Source organism: Corvus hawaiiensis, chromosome 6, assembly GCF_020740725.1.
Source record: "Corvus hawaiiensis isolate bCorHaw1 chromosome 6, bCorHaw1.pri.cur, whole genome shotgun sequence".
Classification (NCBI taxonomy): Eukaryota; Metazoa; Chordata; class Aves; order Passeriformes; family Corvidae; genus Corvus; species Corvus hawaiiensis.
The window spans coordinates 45,173,012-45,191,821 of record NC_063218.1 but is presented as its reverse complement, the minus strand read 5'-3'; the positions used below and the strand labels follow the sequence as shown (position 1 = coordinate 45,191,821).

The 18,810-nt window shown below is 38.6% G+C and overlaps 1 protein-coding gene across 4 annotated transcripts in view; it reads left to right on the top strand.

The window, feature by feature from the left end:
• Positions 1 to 18,526, top strand: part of PDHX (pyruvate dehydrogenase complex component X) — a 37,920-nt gene extending 19,394 nt beyond the window's left edge. For all 4 annotated transcript variants that reach the window (XM_048306198.1, XM_048306196.1, XM_048306199.1 and 1 more), the window contains exons 6-11: positions 4,750 to 4,924; positions 6,348 to 6,495; positions 8,644 to 8,702; positions 11,409 to 11,567; positions 13,771 to 13,835; positions 15,816 to 18,526. In XM_048306198.1, the coding sequence (XP_048162155.1) occupies positions 4,750 to 4,924; positions 6,348 to 6,495; positions 8,644 to 8,702; positions 11,409 to 11,567; positions 13,771 to 13,835; positions 15,816 to 16,080 (871 nt within the window). In that variant the 3' untranslated portion in view covers positions 16,081 to 18,526. The remainder of the gene's footprint in view (positions 1 to 4,749; positions 4,925 to 6,347; positions 6,496 to 8,643; positions 8,703 to 11,408; positions 11,568 to 13,770; positions 13,836 to 15,815) is intronic.
• The last annotated feature ends 284 nt before the right edge of the window (positions 18,527 to 18,810 follow it).

The following is an 18,810-nucleotide window of genomic DNA, read 5'->3' as shown; positions in this document are numbered from 1 at the left end:
GAGCCAGAAAAGCAGCAGACAGTTTTTCAAAGCTTTTTTTTTTTTCTTATGATCTTTGGCAGAGTTGAAATGTAATAAGGAATTGAATAGATAGAATATCCTATGTAACAGCAAATCATCAGAGAGAGTTCTTTGTTAATTATGTAAGTGTAATGGTAATTTATGGTGTGTAACGAGGCTATGGCAGGTGGAAACCCTCTGGGACTTTGAGCTAATGAATTAACTTTTCCTAGTTGTCATGGAGATCTAGCAAAGATTTTTCTGTAGTTATGAGAATTATCTAGCAAAATAATTTCTTTTAAAAACTGCTTTTTTCATACAAAAGATTTGACTTTGAAATGTCAATTTAAGATGAAGAATGTCTGGGGTTTTCTAACCATTCTTTTGAAATGGAGCTAATCTTTCAGATGCCTACAGACTCTGCTATTATATTCAGTTTGAAATGAAATGTGCAGATTTTTATAGAGAGCTGCTGCAGATATTCAGGGAAATATTTCCTTTGCTGCACTCACCAGATTACGAGAAACGAAGATAGCGAGTTGTGTAAGCAAGCAAGATTCTTTCCCCCAACTTTCAATCTTTAAATTCAATTCACTGTAAAACTTGTAACAGCAGCTGGAACTTCCACTCTACTGGTGTTCTCTGTCATGATCGACTCCCTTAGTAGGCCAATATTTTATTTATCTGCATACTTTTATTTATTTATATTGCTCATATGGGTCTGTTCAGTGTTGAATTACTGTTGTCTTTTTCCTGCCTGTTTTGTTATTGTTGATTTTGTGTGTGATTTTTTTTTTTAATCGAGTTGCAGAGTTTTTTTATTTGTTATTTCTAAGTAATAGAATCTAGTAATAATTTCTTCTTATATCACTTAATATCACTTCCATCAAAAACGTCCTAGAGAATTGGTGTGCCAGTACAAAGTGACTCACAAATTCTGTCAAAGATTGTACCATTTTTCTACTCATCAGCTCAGATGCTGTTTGGGAGGGCTATATTAAAATTGATTGTTTCAGCTACTACTGCCTTTTCCCATTCTATTTAATAGTGATCTAGGGATTTATAAATGGAGCCATGAAAAGGCTGGTTACTGAGAACTGTGTTTTTCTGAGGCATGTTCCTCCCAGCTGTTGTTAAGTTAGTGTGTCTTGGAATCTCTGAGCTGCTCAGGCATTTTGGACTTGCAGAGAAAGGCCAGCACACGCATGCAGTGCTGTTTTTCTGGAGATTAAATTCATGTAAATGCACGTATTGAGTATGGACTGAGCATGGGATCTCTGCTGTGTGCAGTTTGTCAGCTGCCATGTGGGAGGAATGGGTTCCTTCTATAATGTTGCTAGTGCAATAGGTCTGATACCTGGAAGTTTCTGATGTGCTCTGAAGTTCTATTGTGTTCTGAATCTCTGCTAACCATTTTCCTTTTTCCAGGAAATCGTCTCTGAATTGAGTAAACAGGTGTAAACGTGTGAAAGGGGAATATGAAACCTGTGAAAGGGGTTGGGTACAATAAAGAGCAGTAACTGCCACCACAGGAAGCTTGTGTCAATCCATGCATCTCTGTTGGCACCGTTGGATCCTCAGTGATTCTTAGGTGTCTGTGTAACTAACTTGCTCATATCAGGAAAAGTATGTTTTGAACACAAAGTGCTCAGTTTGCTTTCACCATTCTTTGGATTTTGGCTAACATGAAGTGAAATGACTACACACTTCTGTAGTAGTGGTAAGCTGAAGTGTAACAGAGTTGCCAGAATCTCTATATTCCTAATAACAGTTTGGTATGGCATATTTTTGTTTATTAAATGTTTACCAAACTCTCATACCTTTTCTGCGAAGCAGGCTGCTCTTTCATGTTACCTTGTCTCGGTTTTGAAAGACAGGTGTCTGCTAAGGAAGGCAGAGGCCCCCCTTGAAGTGGCAGATATAACCCCTTTTCCCTCCAAGTTATTATATTTTGAAATCAAGGGCCTTTAGGCAAAGATGTGGGAAATAGGAATAACAGTTCTTTACTATATATATATATGTGTATAACCAGTCAAACAAAACAACAACAACTATGGCAGTAACAGCAATCACAAACCCAGTGCCAGCCTTCTCGGCTGTCAGGCTATTTCCCCTCGGGTGCAGTTCCGCTCGCAGCCGGCAGGGGCGCTGGCGGCTCCCGGTGAGCAGGGCAGGTGCGATGGTTCCCCCGCGGCTGCAGGGGGCGCTCCGGAGCGAGCTCGGGAAACCCGCGGCTCTGGTGCCCTGGGATCCCGGGAAGGGATGGGACAAAGGCTTCACAAACCGCTGGGCAGCTGATCCCGGGCTCTCAGGAACAGCAGGCTGGAATGGCAGGGACGAACGCAAATCCCGGGTGGCAGGCGAGATGTATCCAGACGGGAAAAACCACGGAGGCCCAGGCAGGCAGGGCGAGCAGGGCTGCAGCGTAGCGAAAACTCGAAGCAGCAGCGGGGCAGGGCAGCCACAGCTCGGTCTCCAGCAGGGCAGGGAAAGCGGCTTTTGGGGTCCCGGCGTTGCTTCCAGCAGGAAGAAAGAACGGCCAAAAAGAAAGCAGCAGCAGCTCCTTTCTCTGCAGCTTCTCTCTCCGGACGCTCAGAGCGAACTGTCCCCACACCCAGGTGTAGACAAAGGAGTAGCCAGGCCCGCCCCACTCCCCTTTTTGTCTTTCTTAAGTACAGCTATTTGTCCCCTAGCAACATGCATATGGGAGAAAATTCCTTTAACAGGAAAACCTAAGACTAAACTAAAACCCCAACATACCTCCTATCTTTCTCTGGTACTGTCTTGTGTTGATAGAAATTTATAGAGTTGTTGGAAAGATGTGACCAACCCTTCTTTTTCCAGTTCTAATAAAGCATCTATTTACCTGACTTGTACTTAAACCTGTTTTATTTTATCTGCTTTGATTCCTCTTCTAACTCTACTCATATTCAGGCTTTCAGTGTTGCAACTATGAGAGTCATAACACTGCTGTACCTGTTTTTCTTAATCAGTTAAATTATGTGGAATTAGTGGGGGGAAGCTCTATTCATATGTATGTATAACATGCATCTAAATTTTCATTTGTATGTATGTGTCTTTTGTACAATACAAATGAGTTTCAGAAAGTTTTGAGCAAATCTTTTAATCTAAAAATAAGCTCAATTTTGGCAATACGTTTTTCAGTTAACACTCTAAAAAACACCAAAACCAGATGGTCTCTCTAATGACTGCCAAGTGAAAACCCTCAACTAATTTTTGGTACCTTCTAATATGTTAACAAAAAACTTGTATTATGTCATGCAGTTACTTTTTGTGTCTCAAATTGTCATGGTAGGGAATGATTTTCATTCTATGAAATCTAATTTTTTTCCCCTGATATAGTAGGTGTGTTAAATACTAAACACTTAATTTTAAAACAAATTTTGGCTAGCATGTTAATTTGGGAAAACAAGTAACAACTTTTAATTAGGAAAAATTTTATCTTGAGCTCATTTACTTGTTTGTTTTCAATATTTTGTTGAACTATGTGTTGAAGGTAAGAATAAATTGAAGCAAGTCAGCAATGGGAAAAGGCATTATGTAGAGCTTTTCAATTTTCAGTTCTTTGAAAATTGAAAGTTTTTTCATTTTCTCACTCAGTGCTGGAGTGCTACTTTTTAGGAAGAACTAAGAATGCATAATGTTCTGAGATTTTGTTCCTCCTATAAAAATTTAATAACTCTTGGCTGCCACTCAAGAGTAGTCTCTCAAACAGTAATCTACTGAAATTAGATAGCTTTGTTTAGTATTTATGAATTGTGTTTCAAAACCGTGGTAGGGTTGTAAGTAGTCTGATTTTTAATTTATTTTAATTTCCTCTGCCAATTTGTGTAATTAAACTTTTGTGTACATGCTGTGTCTTCATGAAATGATAGAGATTTATCTAGGGTATATGATAGAGGCTTTTGTTAGCAGATCTGGAGCATAAAGAGAGACCTACAGGAAATCTACAACTGTCTTGCCTTGCAGCTGGCAGTGGTGGTGGAAATGCAGTTATTTCTGTTCAGCCTTGTAGGTGCTGATCTTTAGCTTGTTGCTTTATGAATGCAGTGCACCTAGAGCACCCTATCATGGCTTAGAGATGGGAGTCTCTCATGTCTGTCATGCTGTGCCCAGAACAGGAAGATTTTGTGGTGGTAGCTGTATCAGTATAAAATCCTAGGAGAATGCTTCAGCTTTGTTTCTCTAATGTGGTGTTAGGAAGTATGGGCCTGTATAACATTAGTGCCCAACTCTCCAAATTTATGTTGGAAAGGTACAGAGAAATGAGTTATAAATCTATTACTCAGTTTTCACTTAGCACTAAGTAATTACATTAAATTCAGTTTATTTCAAATAGATGAAACAGCTTTTATTTGAGGCTTTATAGCCTGAATAAATATACTCTTTTATTCAGAAGAATTGTTAATGCAAATCAAAAATCACTTTGCACACTCACAAGTAATGATGATGATTGTTACGCTTCTCTAACACAAATGCTTTCTGTTACTGCATATTCAGGCCCTTTTATTCATGGAAATTAATGAGAATTTACTAAAAAGATACCACAAAGGCAGCACAAAATTAATATCGTCTAATAATAATTACCTTCTTAATATTTGGTTTGACAACAGAAATTTAAATGTACAGAAGTGGCTAATTAAATAGAATAAGTGATGGAATAGTAATGCTTAGGGAATTGTTAAATAGTTTCTTTGTTGTCAATATTTCACTCTGTTTAATCACCAGGGATGCTCTCAAACTTCTGCAACAGAAGCAGAAAGGTAAACCCAGTGAATTGAAACCTGTGGTTTCTCCACCTCCTGCTGCGGTGCCTTCTCCTTCACTAGCAACAGCCGTGACTTCTCCATATCCAAGGCCAGCAATTCCAGCAGTTTCCACTCCAGGACAACCTGCTGCCCTGGTAACACTCTGCTAAGATTTCAGCATTGCTACAGCTGAATAGTGCAATAGCTACTTCAGTAGCTCTGAGATTTGTAGATCTGGAGAGAGGAAGGAAACTAAGGCCACCTAGATGTCAAGCTCAGTGATGTGCAGTTTTTAGTGTGTTTCAGTGATTCTAAGGCAATGTAATTAAAACTGAAATCCTCGAAATTATGGTCTGCATACTATTTTGTGTAGCTTGCAAATTGAAGCGATGAAAAAATTTATATTGCGGGCCTTGGAGAAACTGGAATGATGATTTATTTTTACTGTACTTGATTTGTTTGCTTTCCTGCAAGTGTAAGTGTCCATTAATGAGTTGTCAAGAAGTGAGGAAGGAAAAGGCTTCTTGGTGGTTGCCTTGGAGAGTAATTTTGCAAACTCTAGAACCTAAATAAGTTTCTATGTTAAATTGAAGTGTTAGAATACCAGAAATTATTTTTTTAAAGAATAAATGCCCTTGCTGAAATGTACATTAGTAGAAGTTGAAAAGCTTTCGTGAAAAACATTTTCTGGCTCTAGATCTAAATTTGATGTATCTTTTTAGGCTGAAGTTTACAATGTAGCTACAATTCGTAATATTCAGAAAATGCCGTCTTTTTTTTTTTTTTTTTTTTTTGCACTGTACAAAGAACTAAAGAACACACAAGCTCAGACCCAGATCCATTACAGAATAAAATGTTTCTACAATTGCACCAGAACATACATATTGCAATTTACTGTGTATTGAGTACTATTTGAGTATGTGAATCCTTGTATGTTCAAGGGATATGTGCTAAAGATTAGGTATGCAAAATAATGTTTTACAGAACCATTTATTTTGCTTGCTTTCTGTAGTCACTAATATTTTGAGAGATTTCTGGCAAGTTGACCTCCTTCTAGGAGAAAGTTGGCCAGTGAAACATTATTCGATATATGTGGAAGGAGGGAGAAGAATAACAGAAAAGATGCAGTAAAACCTGTCTTAATGAACTACTCAGGGAACTGAAAAAGCAGTAGCTTACTGAGGAAATGCTCTGTTACAATTTAAATGGAACAAAGCATGATCTGAGCAATATGCCAAATCAGGAAGATGGAATAATGCTTATAGACTCTGGCTGAAAATTAATGCCTCAATATTTGGATTTTTTTTTTTAAACAGGTTTAATTCTATACTGCAAAATGGAATTATTCTGTAAAACCTGTTGTGTTGATCCCAGTTTACAGGAATAGACTAGAACACTCAATGGTCTTAGTCATATTAATTTCAGTAGTTGGAATGTATCACTTTTGGATACCTAGGGGATAGCTGAAGTGGGCAGGAGTCACTGATGATAATGCATAAATGCTGGAGTACTGTTTCAGCAAAGGGGAGGTTTGTTTGCTCTCCTGATATTTAATATGCAGCATCTGATTTCTTTCAGGGCACATTCACAGAAATCCCAGCTAGCAACATCCGAAGAGTTATTGCCAAGAGATTAACGGAGTCTAAAACTACCATACCTCATGCATATGCTGCTGCTGACTGTGCCATTGATGCTGTTTTGAAATTGAGGAAAGAATTGGCCAAAGGTTAGTAGTGCGATTTACTTGAAGGTGTGGTAATACTAATGTGGTTATAGTAATACATAATTTGTCTTGTTTACATAAACTTCCCCAGGAGGTATCGATTTTGTATAGGCAGACCACTATGCAGTCAAATAATTTTTTTTCAGTATTCTGTATGTTGGACTCAAGCTGTAGTTCCTGGCAATTATTGAATTGGACAGCTTGTCAGGATACAGGAAGACAGCGGCATTACTTTGCCAACTAATTTTCCACAATGTTCAGGCTGCATAAGCAAGTAGTGACGCTCTGTTTGGTGATGGAGACACGCAGGCATGCACCTCATAGACCAGTACTAAGTCTGTGACTTGGGTAAAAAATCTGAGGGCCTGTTATTTTATAAAGGGAAGAAACAGCAGGCTGGTTTTTCTCCTACTACACTCTGTTTTTTTCAAGACCAAAGATTAGTTCTAAAGACTGAAGACATTCATGGGAGAATATAGCTGTCTGCACAAGAGAAAAGGGCATGAACAATTTCACTTGGATTCTTCTTAGTGTTGTTCTATTAGTCCTTTTTTCTGGTACCATTTGCGTAGTTTGTTCTCAATAGTTCAGCTTTGAGATGTTTCTCATCACCTCATTATCACAAGAATGAAAAATGAGTAACTGTAGGTCTAAGACACTTCAAGTTTTGATCTAAAGCTTCACAATTGCTGTCATGGTTTGAAAGCCTGTAGGTTCAAATGGTAGCTTTCCAAAGCCATGTGAGCTCTGCATTCAGAATAACGTAGCAGGATAGTGTTAATTTACATTTTTGTTGCTGTACCGACTGAGAAACTGAGGCCAACTGTTCTGTTCTAGTGACTAGCCCGTGCTTGTTTATCTGTTTGTGTGGTCTAAAATGAAATTTGACCGGTATATTCAGATTTTCAAGATGAAGATACAGGAACTGCTTCTCCTTCCACTGGAGTTTTGAGTGACTAATTTTTAATGCAACAGTATCCAGGTCATTTTTCTACCTGTTTTTTTTTCCTAATGGTATTTTATTCACAAGTTAATGTCAAAGACATTTTATGATACTGATATTTTCTTTAAACAGCAGCAGTTCATAAGGAATGAACCAAAAAAGGATCACTCACTTGAAATTTTTCACACCTCTCCTGCTGTTGTTGATTCTTAATGAATATTTCCTTTAAATGTAGAGGTGGAAATGCCATATGTCTTTGCATGAAATTGAATTGCAGAGATTGTCCTGGTAGATGTTTATGTTTTCTCTGATGGAAATTATGGTGTTTTCTACTACTATAAACTTCAGTGACGCAGGGCAAAATATCAGACATGGATTATTTAACTGTATTCCTGCTCTACTACTGGACAGTGACATTTTTGCCAAGGGTTAGGAATGTAGTATGTCAATAGAAACCAGTGTATATTTGATGACCAAGATACAGGTTTTTCTGATGTGAAATTCTGTCAGTGCAGCATAGTAATTGCAAATTCCATAATGTTCTGTTGGAATGCTGTCTCTCTTCTTATACATAGATTACTAATCATGGCAAATGTTGCAGGCCAGTTATGTGGTAAGTGGATACTTGGTTTGCTCCTCTAAATTTGTGATGACTTAAGAATGTTTCACTTGATACAATTTTCTATAAATAATTTTCCCTTGCAAAAGTATTTGTAAAGATATGTGTGTTATATGCCGTAAACCGGATTTGAAAATTGAGCAGTTTTGCTGCTTGATCAGTTTTGCTAACAGCAGTGATCGTGGTGGAAGGGTAATGTAGTTTTTTTTTTTTAATTGCAAAAATTGTAAGTTTAACACTATGTAAATATCATGCATTTCAGGGTAATCTTATGGCATAATCTGCATTGTATCTATTGCCCCTGCTTCTGCTGCCACTCCTGATTTTAGTTATCAGTTTCAGTCTCCTGAAACTCTCCTGAGTGTCTCTGCATGACATTTTTCTTGATGGATATGCCTTTTGTCCCAAGGGGGAAAAAAGTAGTTTTCTTGCTTTTATTATTGGAGTTTGAAGGTGAATGACTTTCTGGCAATGCTTCAAAGGAGTAAATCTGCTGAATCACTGGAATCTTGTCATCACACAAATGCTGATAAATCATATGAACAATGACTGTTGTCCTTTTTTTAAATTTTTCTGTTTCTTTTTGCAGATGACATTAAAGTATCTGTAAATGATTTTATTATCAAGGCAACAGCAGTTACTCTGAAGGTAAGCAAATAATTGACTTTAAAAATATATTTTAATAGTAAACTGCCAAGGAGACAAGAAAAGTATTTTGTGAGCCTATGTGGAGATACGAATGTGATCATAGTAAAGCTGGTAATTCTGTATTGCTTATTGCCAGGTTTTTTAGGTTTCCAGGTAAAATTCTCTTCACTGTCTATGCTGTGAACTGTAAAAATGAGAACTTCTTAGTGAAGATCCACCTACTGCAGTTAACATCTGCAAATCGCAGTAGTTACTTTGTCAGCAGACTAAAGTAATTGTCAAGATCATTCATCTAATATTAGTTGCATCTTATTTCTCTTAGTTATAAACAAACATTTATCTTTATACCAACCTTGTTATTACCTCAGATGTATTCTGATGGCACATTCAGTGATACCTGCATTGAAGTAAAAATTCTTCTGGCAACCAGTCTTTGCTCATTGCTAGGAATTCTCGTTGCCTGGATTACCTCACAGTAATATAAAAACGTTGGAAAGGATGTGAGAGCTGTTTTTCTCATTTGTGAGGATAATTTTAACTATTTAAAAGTTGAGAGCGGAAGTTATGTTTAAGGTACCGGACTATTCCTATTCCTATGGATGTATGGAATTGAGAGAACACTGGACTGGAAAACATTTAAATGATTTCTAGCTGAATATGTACTAAATATTAATGTATAATTTTAAGAGGTATAGTTTAATGTATAATTGCAATTTGGACAGAAAATAGACAGGATTCTAGGCAGTTTCATAAGGAAGTGCCTGAGAGAAATGTGAGGCCTTATTTAGACTGGAAAAAACTCTGCAAGTTAATACTAAAAACATTAGTTTTTAGTTAGTACATGTACATGTTAGTACATGTTAGACATGTACATAACAAGAAGCTTCTTCTGGTGGCCTAAAGAAACTTTTGTGAGGAAATGGTGACCCCCAAAATTTACCATGAACTGCTGTGAGTGTTGGATAACAGATCTCTGCACCAGAGAGCCGGTGAAAGGAACAGGAGACAGAGAGCAAGAGGTTTTGTGTTCTGTCTTCTGAGGGGTTGTTAGTTTTTGAGATGATAATAATGTTGTGTTGATATGGAAGTAATCAATAAAATTCTCTATCCTATTGCTTTGTTAGAAATCTATGCTGGCATTTGTTTGACTTTTAAAATAATACATTAAAAAAAACCAAAACAACAGATTTAACTCAGTATATCAGGAAACAAGTTCATGATCAAGCTCACATCTCAGCATTCTGTCAGCATTTCAGAAAAGACATGAGCAACTGCTTTAAAAAAATAAAACCCACTTCCACTTGCACCTTCCCCCCCTGAAATTGGGTGGTGTGAATACATCCTCAAGTTTAAATTCAATGCAGTTTCACTGACTCTTTTCTGGGCACTCTTCAAAGAGTGTTTCGTTACTATTTTATTTCTGAACAATGAAAATGTGTTCTTTTAGCTTTAGTGAGCTGACTGCAGCTGGTTTGGAAGTTTATAATTGTTTGGCACACACCTCAAGAAACTGCTTGTATCAGTTCTTAAACACGCTAAATTTCTCCTTCACTTAGGATATCACAAGTCCAGCTATGGGTTCTGTGTTTCAGCTTGGTCTTGCCATTTGACAGCCAGAATTTTGTGAATGGCTAGTGGGCTCACTAGATAATAGCCCAGTAGAGCAATTCTTTCTTTCTGGAACAAGGAGAGAGAAGGATGGAGGAAGGAACGAAAACTTCCAGGATTATTCTCAAGTGGTTGGGCTTTGTAACAACAGCTCCTATAGCAGCTGTCCTTTAAAAATGAATCTTTAATTGTTGAAGTGACAAATTCTTTCCCTACCATCTCTTTTGAACAACCTTATATAAAGAGTTATAGTTGCACAGCACCCACTTGAGGGCATCTTACTGCTGTGTAAACTGTCGGACTTCTAGAACTTTATTTAGCTTGCAAAGTAGGATACTACATACCTTTTTCTTCTTCTCTCTCTTTTCTTCTTTTTCTTTTTCTTTTTTTACACTCTACATTCTGGTGTTGAAGAATAGGAACTGAGAGTACTGTCACACCACTTCTTCCTAGGAGTGCAGTTACTTTAGATAGATATTAGATTCACTTTTGATAGTGTGTCCCTCCCATACTTTTTTCTGGAATACCTTCTTCATTTCAATAAACTCAAAAAACTAAATGAAATGATCAGTAAACATCTCAATTTTAACTTAGTCTATCCAAAAAAAAAAAAAATCTGATGCATTTAGGAGAACTTCTGAATAACAGTGAGTGTACCTGCAGCATCTTTTATTTGTTGAGAGTCATGCTTGAGACACCAGTGGAAAACAACACATGGGTGTAGTAGGATGTCCATTTCCACGCTTTTAAATTCAACATCCTGTGATTTATTTTGTGGGAGAAATTGCACTGCTTTGAAGCTTTACATGCTGGGCCATCATAAGGTGGTATCAGTGAAGGAATTTGTAGTAATTAGTTTGGTTTTCTTTTCCTAGCAACACCAAAAAAACTTCTGTCTCTCCTGGCATTTTCAGTTTCTGGTGCATACATTCATGGTTTTTGACAAAGTAAATATAAATAAAATCAGTACAACCTAATTAACTTGGTGAATGCCTGTATGTAGCTATGTGTCTTAAAGGCATTTCCTTTTTCTTAATAACTCATTGCACTGTTATTCTTCTAACAGCTGTCTTTTTTTATTGTCTGTCTGTGTTTCAGCAAATGCCAGATGTGAATGTAACGTGGGATGGGGAAGCCTGCAGGCGGCTGCAGTCCATTGACATCTCCATTGCCGTGGCAACGGACCGAGGGCTCATTACGCCAATTATAAAAGATGTTGCTGCCAAGGGAATAAAGGAAATTGCTGCCTCTGCAAAGGTAGGTCTGAAAAGTGCAGCAGGCTGAGGAATACAGCAGCTGTATCGCTTTCTGTAGCAGAAAATGTAGCGTGACCCAGATACACATCACTAATAACAAAGGCAGTGGATCTAAAGCAGTTTCAGCATTACTTATACTTCAAAATTCGTATTAATTTTGCAACTCTCTTCATTTTTAGTTAACAATAATATCATGTTATTTAGTTGAATGGTGGCTAGACTGCTTGAAAAATAAACCTGTACAGACTTTTGCAATTCAATATAATAGTATTTCTTTAATCCTCAAGAGAAAGCTACTTAATGCTATATCTTTAGTATTTCCAGTCTTGGGCTTTGAGATTTTGGTTTTTTGGTGTTTTTTCCCTTTCCCAGAAAATTTCTTGTGTCCGCTTTTTTTACTCTCTTTGCAGTTATATTATCAAACATATTTCTGTCTGCATTTTTTTCAATATGCAGTTCAATTAAGGATGTAACATTAAACTCCTCAGACTAATGAGCAGTATTTTGCATAGACCAGGTGCCAGTCAGAGTGATATGTGGCAGTTGTTGCCAGATAAAGGAGTGGTTTTTGGCAGGTAAAAGTACAAGGAATGGTGAAATGTCCCAACACAGGCCTTTTTTTTGTCATTTAACAAGTGCTAATCAAAAGCCTGCAGCATCTGAAGAATGCAATGGAAGCAGCTCCTAGGGCATAAAACTGTCCCCAAACTAGACACCACTGCACTTTGTAAATCCTTGCCTTTTGCAAAAAACTACAGAAATCATAATGGTCTGTGCTAACAGAGGGGAACAGCCAACAAAGTTGTAGCAGAGAAAGATGGGTCATGCCACAAAACATTCATAAATGGGTGTTTTCAAGGTTTTTCCAGTCCATATTGCTTACTTTATGCTGGATGTGTTGTGAAAACAATTCCTTTCGCTAGTTGAGGAGGAAGGCCAGCTGAGATGGTTCTGGGGTTAGTGATAGAATGCCAAGAATAAAAGCATTGTTGAATGTTGGGCTTTCATTATCGTCCCCAATACTGTGCAGTATTGCAAACCTCTGCTACCACAAATCAATGTCCTGCAGTTCCCGTGATGGAAATGCAGGCTTGTGTTACATTCGGTGGGGTGATGATAGTGAGCATTCCCCTTGCGTTTCCAACGGAATGTGTGTGACACAGGTCACACTGCTCCCTCTAAAAGACACTGGGTTACATAGATTGCAGGTGTCCACACCAACATCATTTTGCTTTTCAGCTTCCTCACTGAATTACTGAAATAAATACATACCTGACATGCACATACACACTGTAACTGCAGCTGCTCCTCTATCAGTCTTCCTGTAGTTTGGCAGGCGCTTTCTTTGTGTAATTGCTGATATATCCCCTTCTGCTGTAGGATAATTTTAACTTCTTTCCAGGTCATGTGCATCCAGGCACCATATTTTCATCATTCAAATAATGCAATTGCACAAATGCATCACGCTTATATTGACCCTGTTGTGTGAATGCTGTTCCCATGGCTATTGTCTTCTGGTTCACCAATTACTCAGAGATGAGTAAAAGCCTAAATTAAAGCTCAGTGTATCCTTGTAACTTTGACATGCTTATTATAAATGTTAAAGTTTTGTACAACTCTGTGATCTTATCTTGGAACATAGCATGAACTTCTTGGGCTGTATTTGAACATTTCTTCTGTTGAATTTTAAAGAAAAGTCTCACAAATGAAATGGAGATCACAGAAGGAGTGGCCTTAAAGGCATCCTTCAAAAGGTAGTTGAATGTTTAGCTGGAAGAAATACATTCTATCTGGTAGAAAGTTCTGAAATGGTACATGTCAGTTTCTTTAAACAAATATTTCTTTAAACAGGAAAACTGTGAACTTACCAGTATTTTGCTAGACAATCTAAAAACACCAGGGAGAATGGTGGTTCCATTGTAAAACCTGGAACAATATTTGTAAGGTGAGAGAACAGCTTTTATTGAACAGCCAGTATTGGTAGGAAAATGAAGTTTTGTGCCCTAGTCTCTCTGCCAAATCACTGCAGATACAACAAAAGTGTTGCTGAAGTGCTTCCCTAAATTCAAAAGCAGGTGACTTTTGCTGACTTAATGTCTGTATGGTACTTAAAATGTCTTACTGAAAAAAAAAAAGAATTAGTCTATTACAACACACTAATTTCTTTCTTTTCTCTGCCTGTTTTCTTCTTTCATTTTCTTCAGGCTCTAGCAAAGAAGGCTAGAGATGGAAAACTGTTACCAGAAGAGTACCAGGGAGGATCTTTCAGGTAAATACAGCATGGGTTCAGAACTATTTTATCCTCAGCTATTCCACTGTCTTTTAATGCATTGCTTTTAAAATCTTGCTCTGTTTAGGATGAAACTCCATGTGATGATTCTGAGGGCCAAAACTAGACTGTTTTGTATCAGGGGGAAACAATTACCTTGGTGAACCAGGTGAAATGAACCAAGTTCATTTCATCTGTACTCGGCACTGGGGATGCCACACCTTGAGTCCAGTGTTCAGTTTTGGCCAATCCCCACAAGAAAGACATTGAGGTGCTGGAGCGTGTCCAGAGAAGGGCAATGATGCTGGAGAAGGGTCTGGAGCACAAGTCTTGTGAGGAATAGCTGAGGAAACTGGGATTGTTTAGTCTGGAGAAAAGGAGGCTCAGGGGGACCTTATCACTGTTCTCTTTCTGCCTGAAAGGAGTGTAGTTATAGCGAGATGTGGGTTGGTTTATTCTCCTAGATAATAAGAGGAGGAAAGGAAATGGCCTCAAATTGCACCAGGGGAAGTTTAGATTGGATATTAGGAAAAAAAACATGAAATGGATTGACAAGCATTGGAACAGGCTGTCCAGGGAAGTGGTTGAGTCACCATCCCTGGAAGTGTTCAAAAAGCAGGTGGATGTGACACTTAAGGACATGGTGTAGTGGTGAACATGGTGCTGTCTGATGGTTGGAATTGATCTTAGAAGTCTTTTCCACCCTTAATGGTTCTGTGATTCTCTGATGCCAGCACTGGATGCAGCACTCCAGGTGGAGTCTCAGAGTAGCAGAGTAGAGAGGCAGAATTACTGCCCTTGACCTGCTGGCCACACCACTTTCGATGCAGCCCAGGATATGGTTTGCTTCCTGAGCTGCAAGTGTGCACTGCTGCCTCAGGACCTGCTTTTCATCCACCAGCACCCCCAAGTCCATCTCAGAAGGGCTGCTCTTGATTGGTTCATCCCCCAGCCTGTGTTGATATTGGGGGTTGCTCTGGCCCTGGTGCAGCACCTTCCAATTGGCCTTGTTGAATCTCATGAGCCCAATACTTGAGCCTGTCTGGGTCCCTCTGGATGGCATCCCATCCCTCAGGTTTGTCAGCAGCACTACTCAGCTTGGTGCAGATTTGTTGAGGGTATACTTGAACCCTTTGTCAGTGTCACTGCTGAAGACATGAAACAGCACTGTCCCAATACGGCCCCGTGAGGGACACAACTTGGTACGAATGTCCATCAATAGGTTGCCCAGAGAGGTGGTGGATGCCCCATCCCAGAAACATTCAAAGTCAGGTTGGACAGGGCTCTGAATGGCCTGATCTAGTTGAAGAAGCTTGTTGCAGTGGAAGCTGGACTAGATGACCTTTAAAAGTCCCTTCCAACCCAAGCTCTTCCATGATTCTGTGCTGTTTAATCGTTTTTCTACTCTTTGCCGTAACTATAACCAGAAAGGAGGAGATGGTAGGCCAGCTTTCTCCATAGACAACTTGTCACAAAAGAGTCCAAGCCTTTCCTAATACACCACTTCACAGGTGGTGACATGGACGGAAGTGTTTGAGGGAGAAAGGCACAATGAGGCTTTCATGTGCCTGAGTGATACTTGGATGCCCAAATTTTATCACTTACTGGATACCAGCAGCCATTGGAACTTGCAGTTGTGAAGTTCAGTCTAAAAGACATTTGACTCAGAACAGGGACAGGCAAAATATATTTAAAGATACTGCTTTACTTGCCTACTTTCTGGCTTCAGTGTGTGCAGTGCAAGAATATATTGCTGTAAAGAAATGGGACTTCTAAAAAGGTGCGTTATTTTTAATTGCAAAAATTCCAAACCCTTGAGAGTGTGAATGTACTCAACTAAAAACAGTTCATATCTATTTTTAACTTAATGGGTTTTGCCTTGGAGGGGATTTAAGTCATAGTAGTCATTGAATATAGATAATTTCTTGTAGGGAATATGTAATTTCTGATGTTACTGAAACTCTTTTCTGTTCTATTCAGTATCTCCAATCTGGGCATGTTTGGCATCAGTGATTTCACAGCAGTCATAAACCCTCCTCAGGCCTGCATCCTCGCTGTGGGCCGAGCAAGACCAGAGCTCAAGATTGTGGAAGATGAAGAAGGGAATGAGAAACTTGAACAGCATCAACTCATGACAGTGACTCTTTCAAGCGATGGTCGAGTGGTGGATGATGAACTGGCTTCAAAGTTTCTGGAGACCTTGAAAGCCAATATAGAGAATCCAATACGACTGGCCTTAAATTAAACTTGGTGAAGATTGCTTCCTGTTTTGACAACATAGATAACTATTATATACTTAGGGTTGTTTTTCTGTAAAGAGGAGTAAATAGCTGGAGATGGACAGTTAAAAATATTCAATTTATGAATTAATGTGAAGCACTCATGCTTTTAGTCTTCTGTAATAACCAGGTTTTATACTGTAAAGCTAAAAGACTGTAAAGTTAACATACCACAATTCTTTAAACACACAGTACCAATGGCCCATGTTTGCATAGGAAAGTCAATCTCATCTGTAAAATAAACTCAATAAAACTTTATGAAATATAAAAGGGAATAATAGAATAATTTGGGTTGGAAGGGACCTTTAAAGGTCATTTTGTCAAGCTCCTCCTGCAGTGAGCAGGGACATCTTCTGAGCCCCATCCACCCTGACCTTGAATGTTTCCAGGGATGGGTGATCTTCTGCCTCTCTGGGGAACCTATTCCTGTTTTTCACCACCCTCATTGTAAAAATCTTCTTCCTTATATCTAGTTTGAATCTACCCACTTTCAGTTTAAAACCATCACCTGTTCTCCTACTGCAACAGGCCCTGCTAAAAAGTTTGTTCCAATCTTTCTTAGAAGCCTCCTTTAAGTATTGAAAAAAACACAAGTTAATTGTGCAAGCAGTGTTCTCATAGAGGTCCCAATATAAATAGTCAAATTTTGCTGATTAATGGTGTTCTTTGCATGGATGGAATGTAGATGTAAGTAGAAAGTGTTTCATCATGAGTGTATATTGAAATGTAACTGGGAGGCTCAAGTGCAGTGGCCTGAAGTTTAACAGAATTAGATTGGTATCTTTCTTACCTATAAATATGGAACCACATATTGCATGTAAATGTTAGGAAATAACTGTGTTTACAGGACCTCATGAGAATATAAATTGTCAGTAGAATTATGGGAGTTTGTCTTATTCTGGTTTGTGCAAGTGCTTTTTCCTAATGATTTGTAGGAATTAATTATGGCTGCAGCTCAACAAGTAAAACAGCTAATTGCAAGACAACCTTTACTTAACACTGAGTTGAGAATTTTTGCTAAATGAGTTTGCTTCTTTTCCTTCTTCTGATATAATAAATTTCATGAAGTATTAATCTGACTGTAGGGAGAGATTTTGATTAGAAGATCTAGTTTACTGTGCAGGAGTGGACATAGCTGTTCTCTATTTCCAAGAGTTTCTTCCTGATAAACCATATTAAAGATTGGGTCCTGAGGATTAATTTGCAATTTGAAATGGTTAACTTTCAGTTTTTCCAAAGCTGTTTGTCAACCTCATATTACTGTGAAAAGACCAATTTCTGGGTTGTCCTTAATGTGCAAGAAGCTCTCATTATTTGCTGAATCTGCGCTGCCCAAGAGATTCTGCAGGGCGATTCACGGTGTGATTTCCTGCTTTTCACTTGTGCACGCGTCGCTGCCGTGGTGCTGTGTGTTCCCCGGCAGCCCTCGGCCGTGCTCCCGGGGGTGAGGGCTGCGTGGCTGCTCTGCGCTGCTCCCGTTCCGCGTGGAGCGCGTTCCCTTCGTGCTTCGAGCCGCTGCTTTCCCTGCGCTCCCGGAGCCACTGCAAGGCGCTGTTGCACGTAAGTATGGCATGTGTGTCCCGTCTCACCCTTGCGGGTGCTCGCATCCCTTGTGCTGTCCCAGCAGGCAAGGCAGCTTCTCCAGGTTAAATAAACTTTTGTAGCTTTGGAACTGGGCAAGGCTAATACAGGCTTGAATTCCAATTTCTTTACACCTGCCTGCTTGCCAGCATTGTAATTTGACGTGGATATGATTTGTCAGTCGTCAGCCTGTGAAGGAAATGTGTGGAATTTAGACAAGTGATAGCAGTCAGATCTCCTTAATTCAGAGGAAATGTACCCTTTGGCAACAACTACCACTTAAGCAGAAGTGAGACAACAAATACCTGCCCATACAGATTCAAATTTAACATTTAGTATCTTCTTGATGATTTGGGATAGGGATAATGGGTAAAATGGCCAGAAAGTGAATCATTTGTAATGGGTATGCTTACTTTTGAAGCAAATTTGTCTCAAAGTAAAATTTTCACAGTTGAAAAATTTAGCTTTTTGTGTTTTATTCTTTCAAATGTCTTCTGTCGGCCTATTCTTTACATACCAAAGCAAGAAATGCAATGAAGACATCTACTTTCTTGAGTAATTTAAAAAACCATAAAAATGAAGTAGTATACTAATATGTGCTGGAAATGTGTGCCTTTAGGATACTTACTATCTTTGTATCATTTCCCATTGCAGGAAGCATGATTAGGAAAAAAATAAAGGGTAGCTATTTGGGACTTTGTTGGCAAATCTTGAACTGTGTGTCATGCTTTAATCCCTAATTGCAATGTCAGAATATTTGACTTTTAGGTTGTTTTCTTTTTTTTTTTCCCCTGCAATCGACTCCTTATGAAATAAAATTTCTTTAATTTATCTTCCTGCTTGATGCTGTGTTCTGCACCTCAAAATACAGTTGGCCCTTTTGGCTGCCAGGGCACACTGCTGACTCATATGCAATGATGTTCTATTCTGTTTGTCCCTAAAATGTTGAAGGCATAGACAGCAGATTCCTCTAAGCCAGTGTAGCAGTTACATCCATAATTGATTAAACAGGAAAAAATCTTTTAAGGTGAAAGTGTCTTTCAGCATGTTCTTAGTTAAGAATAAGTTTTAAACTTGCAACCTCTTGGGATTTCTTTGTCTGTAGTCATGCTTGA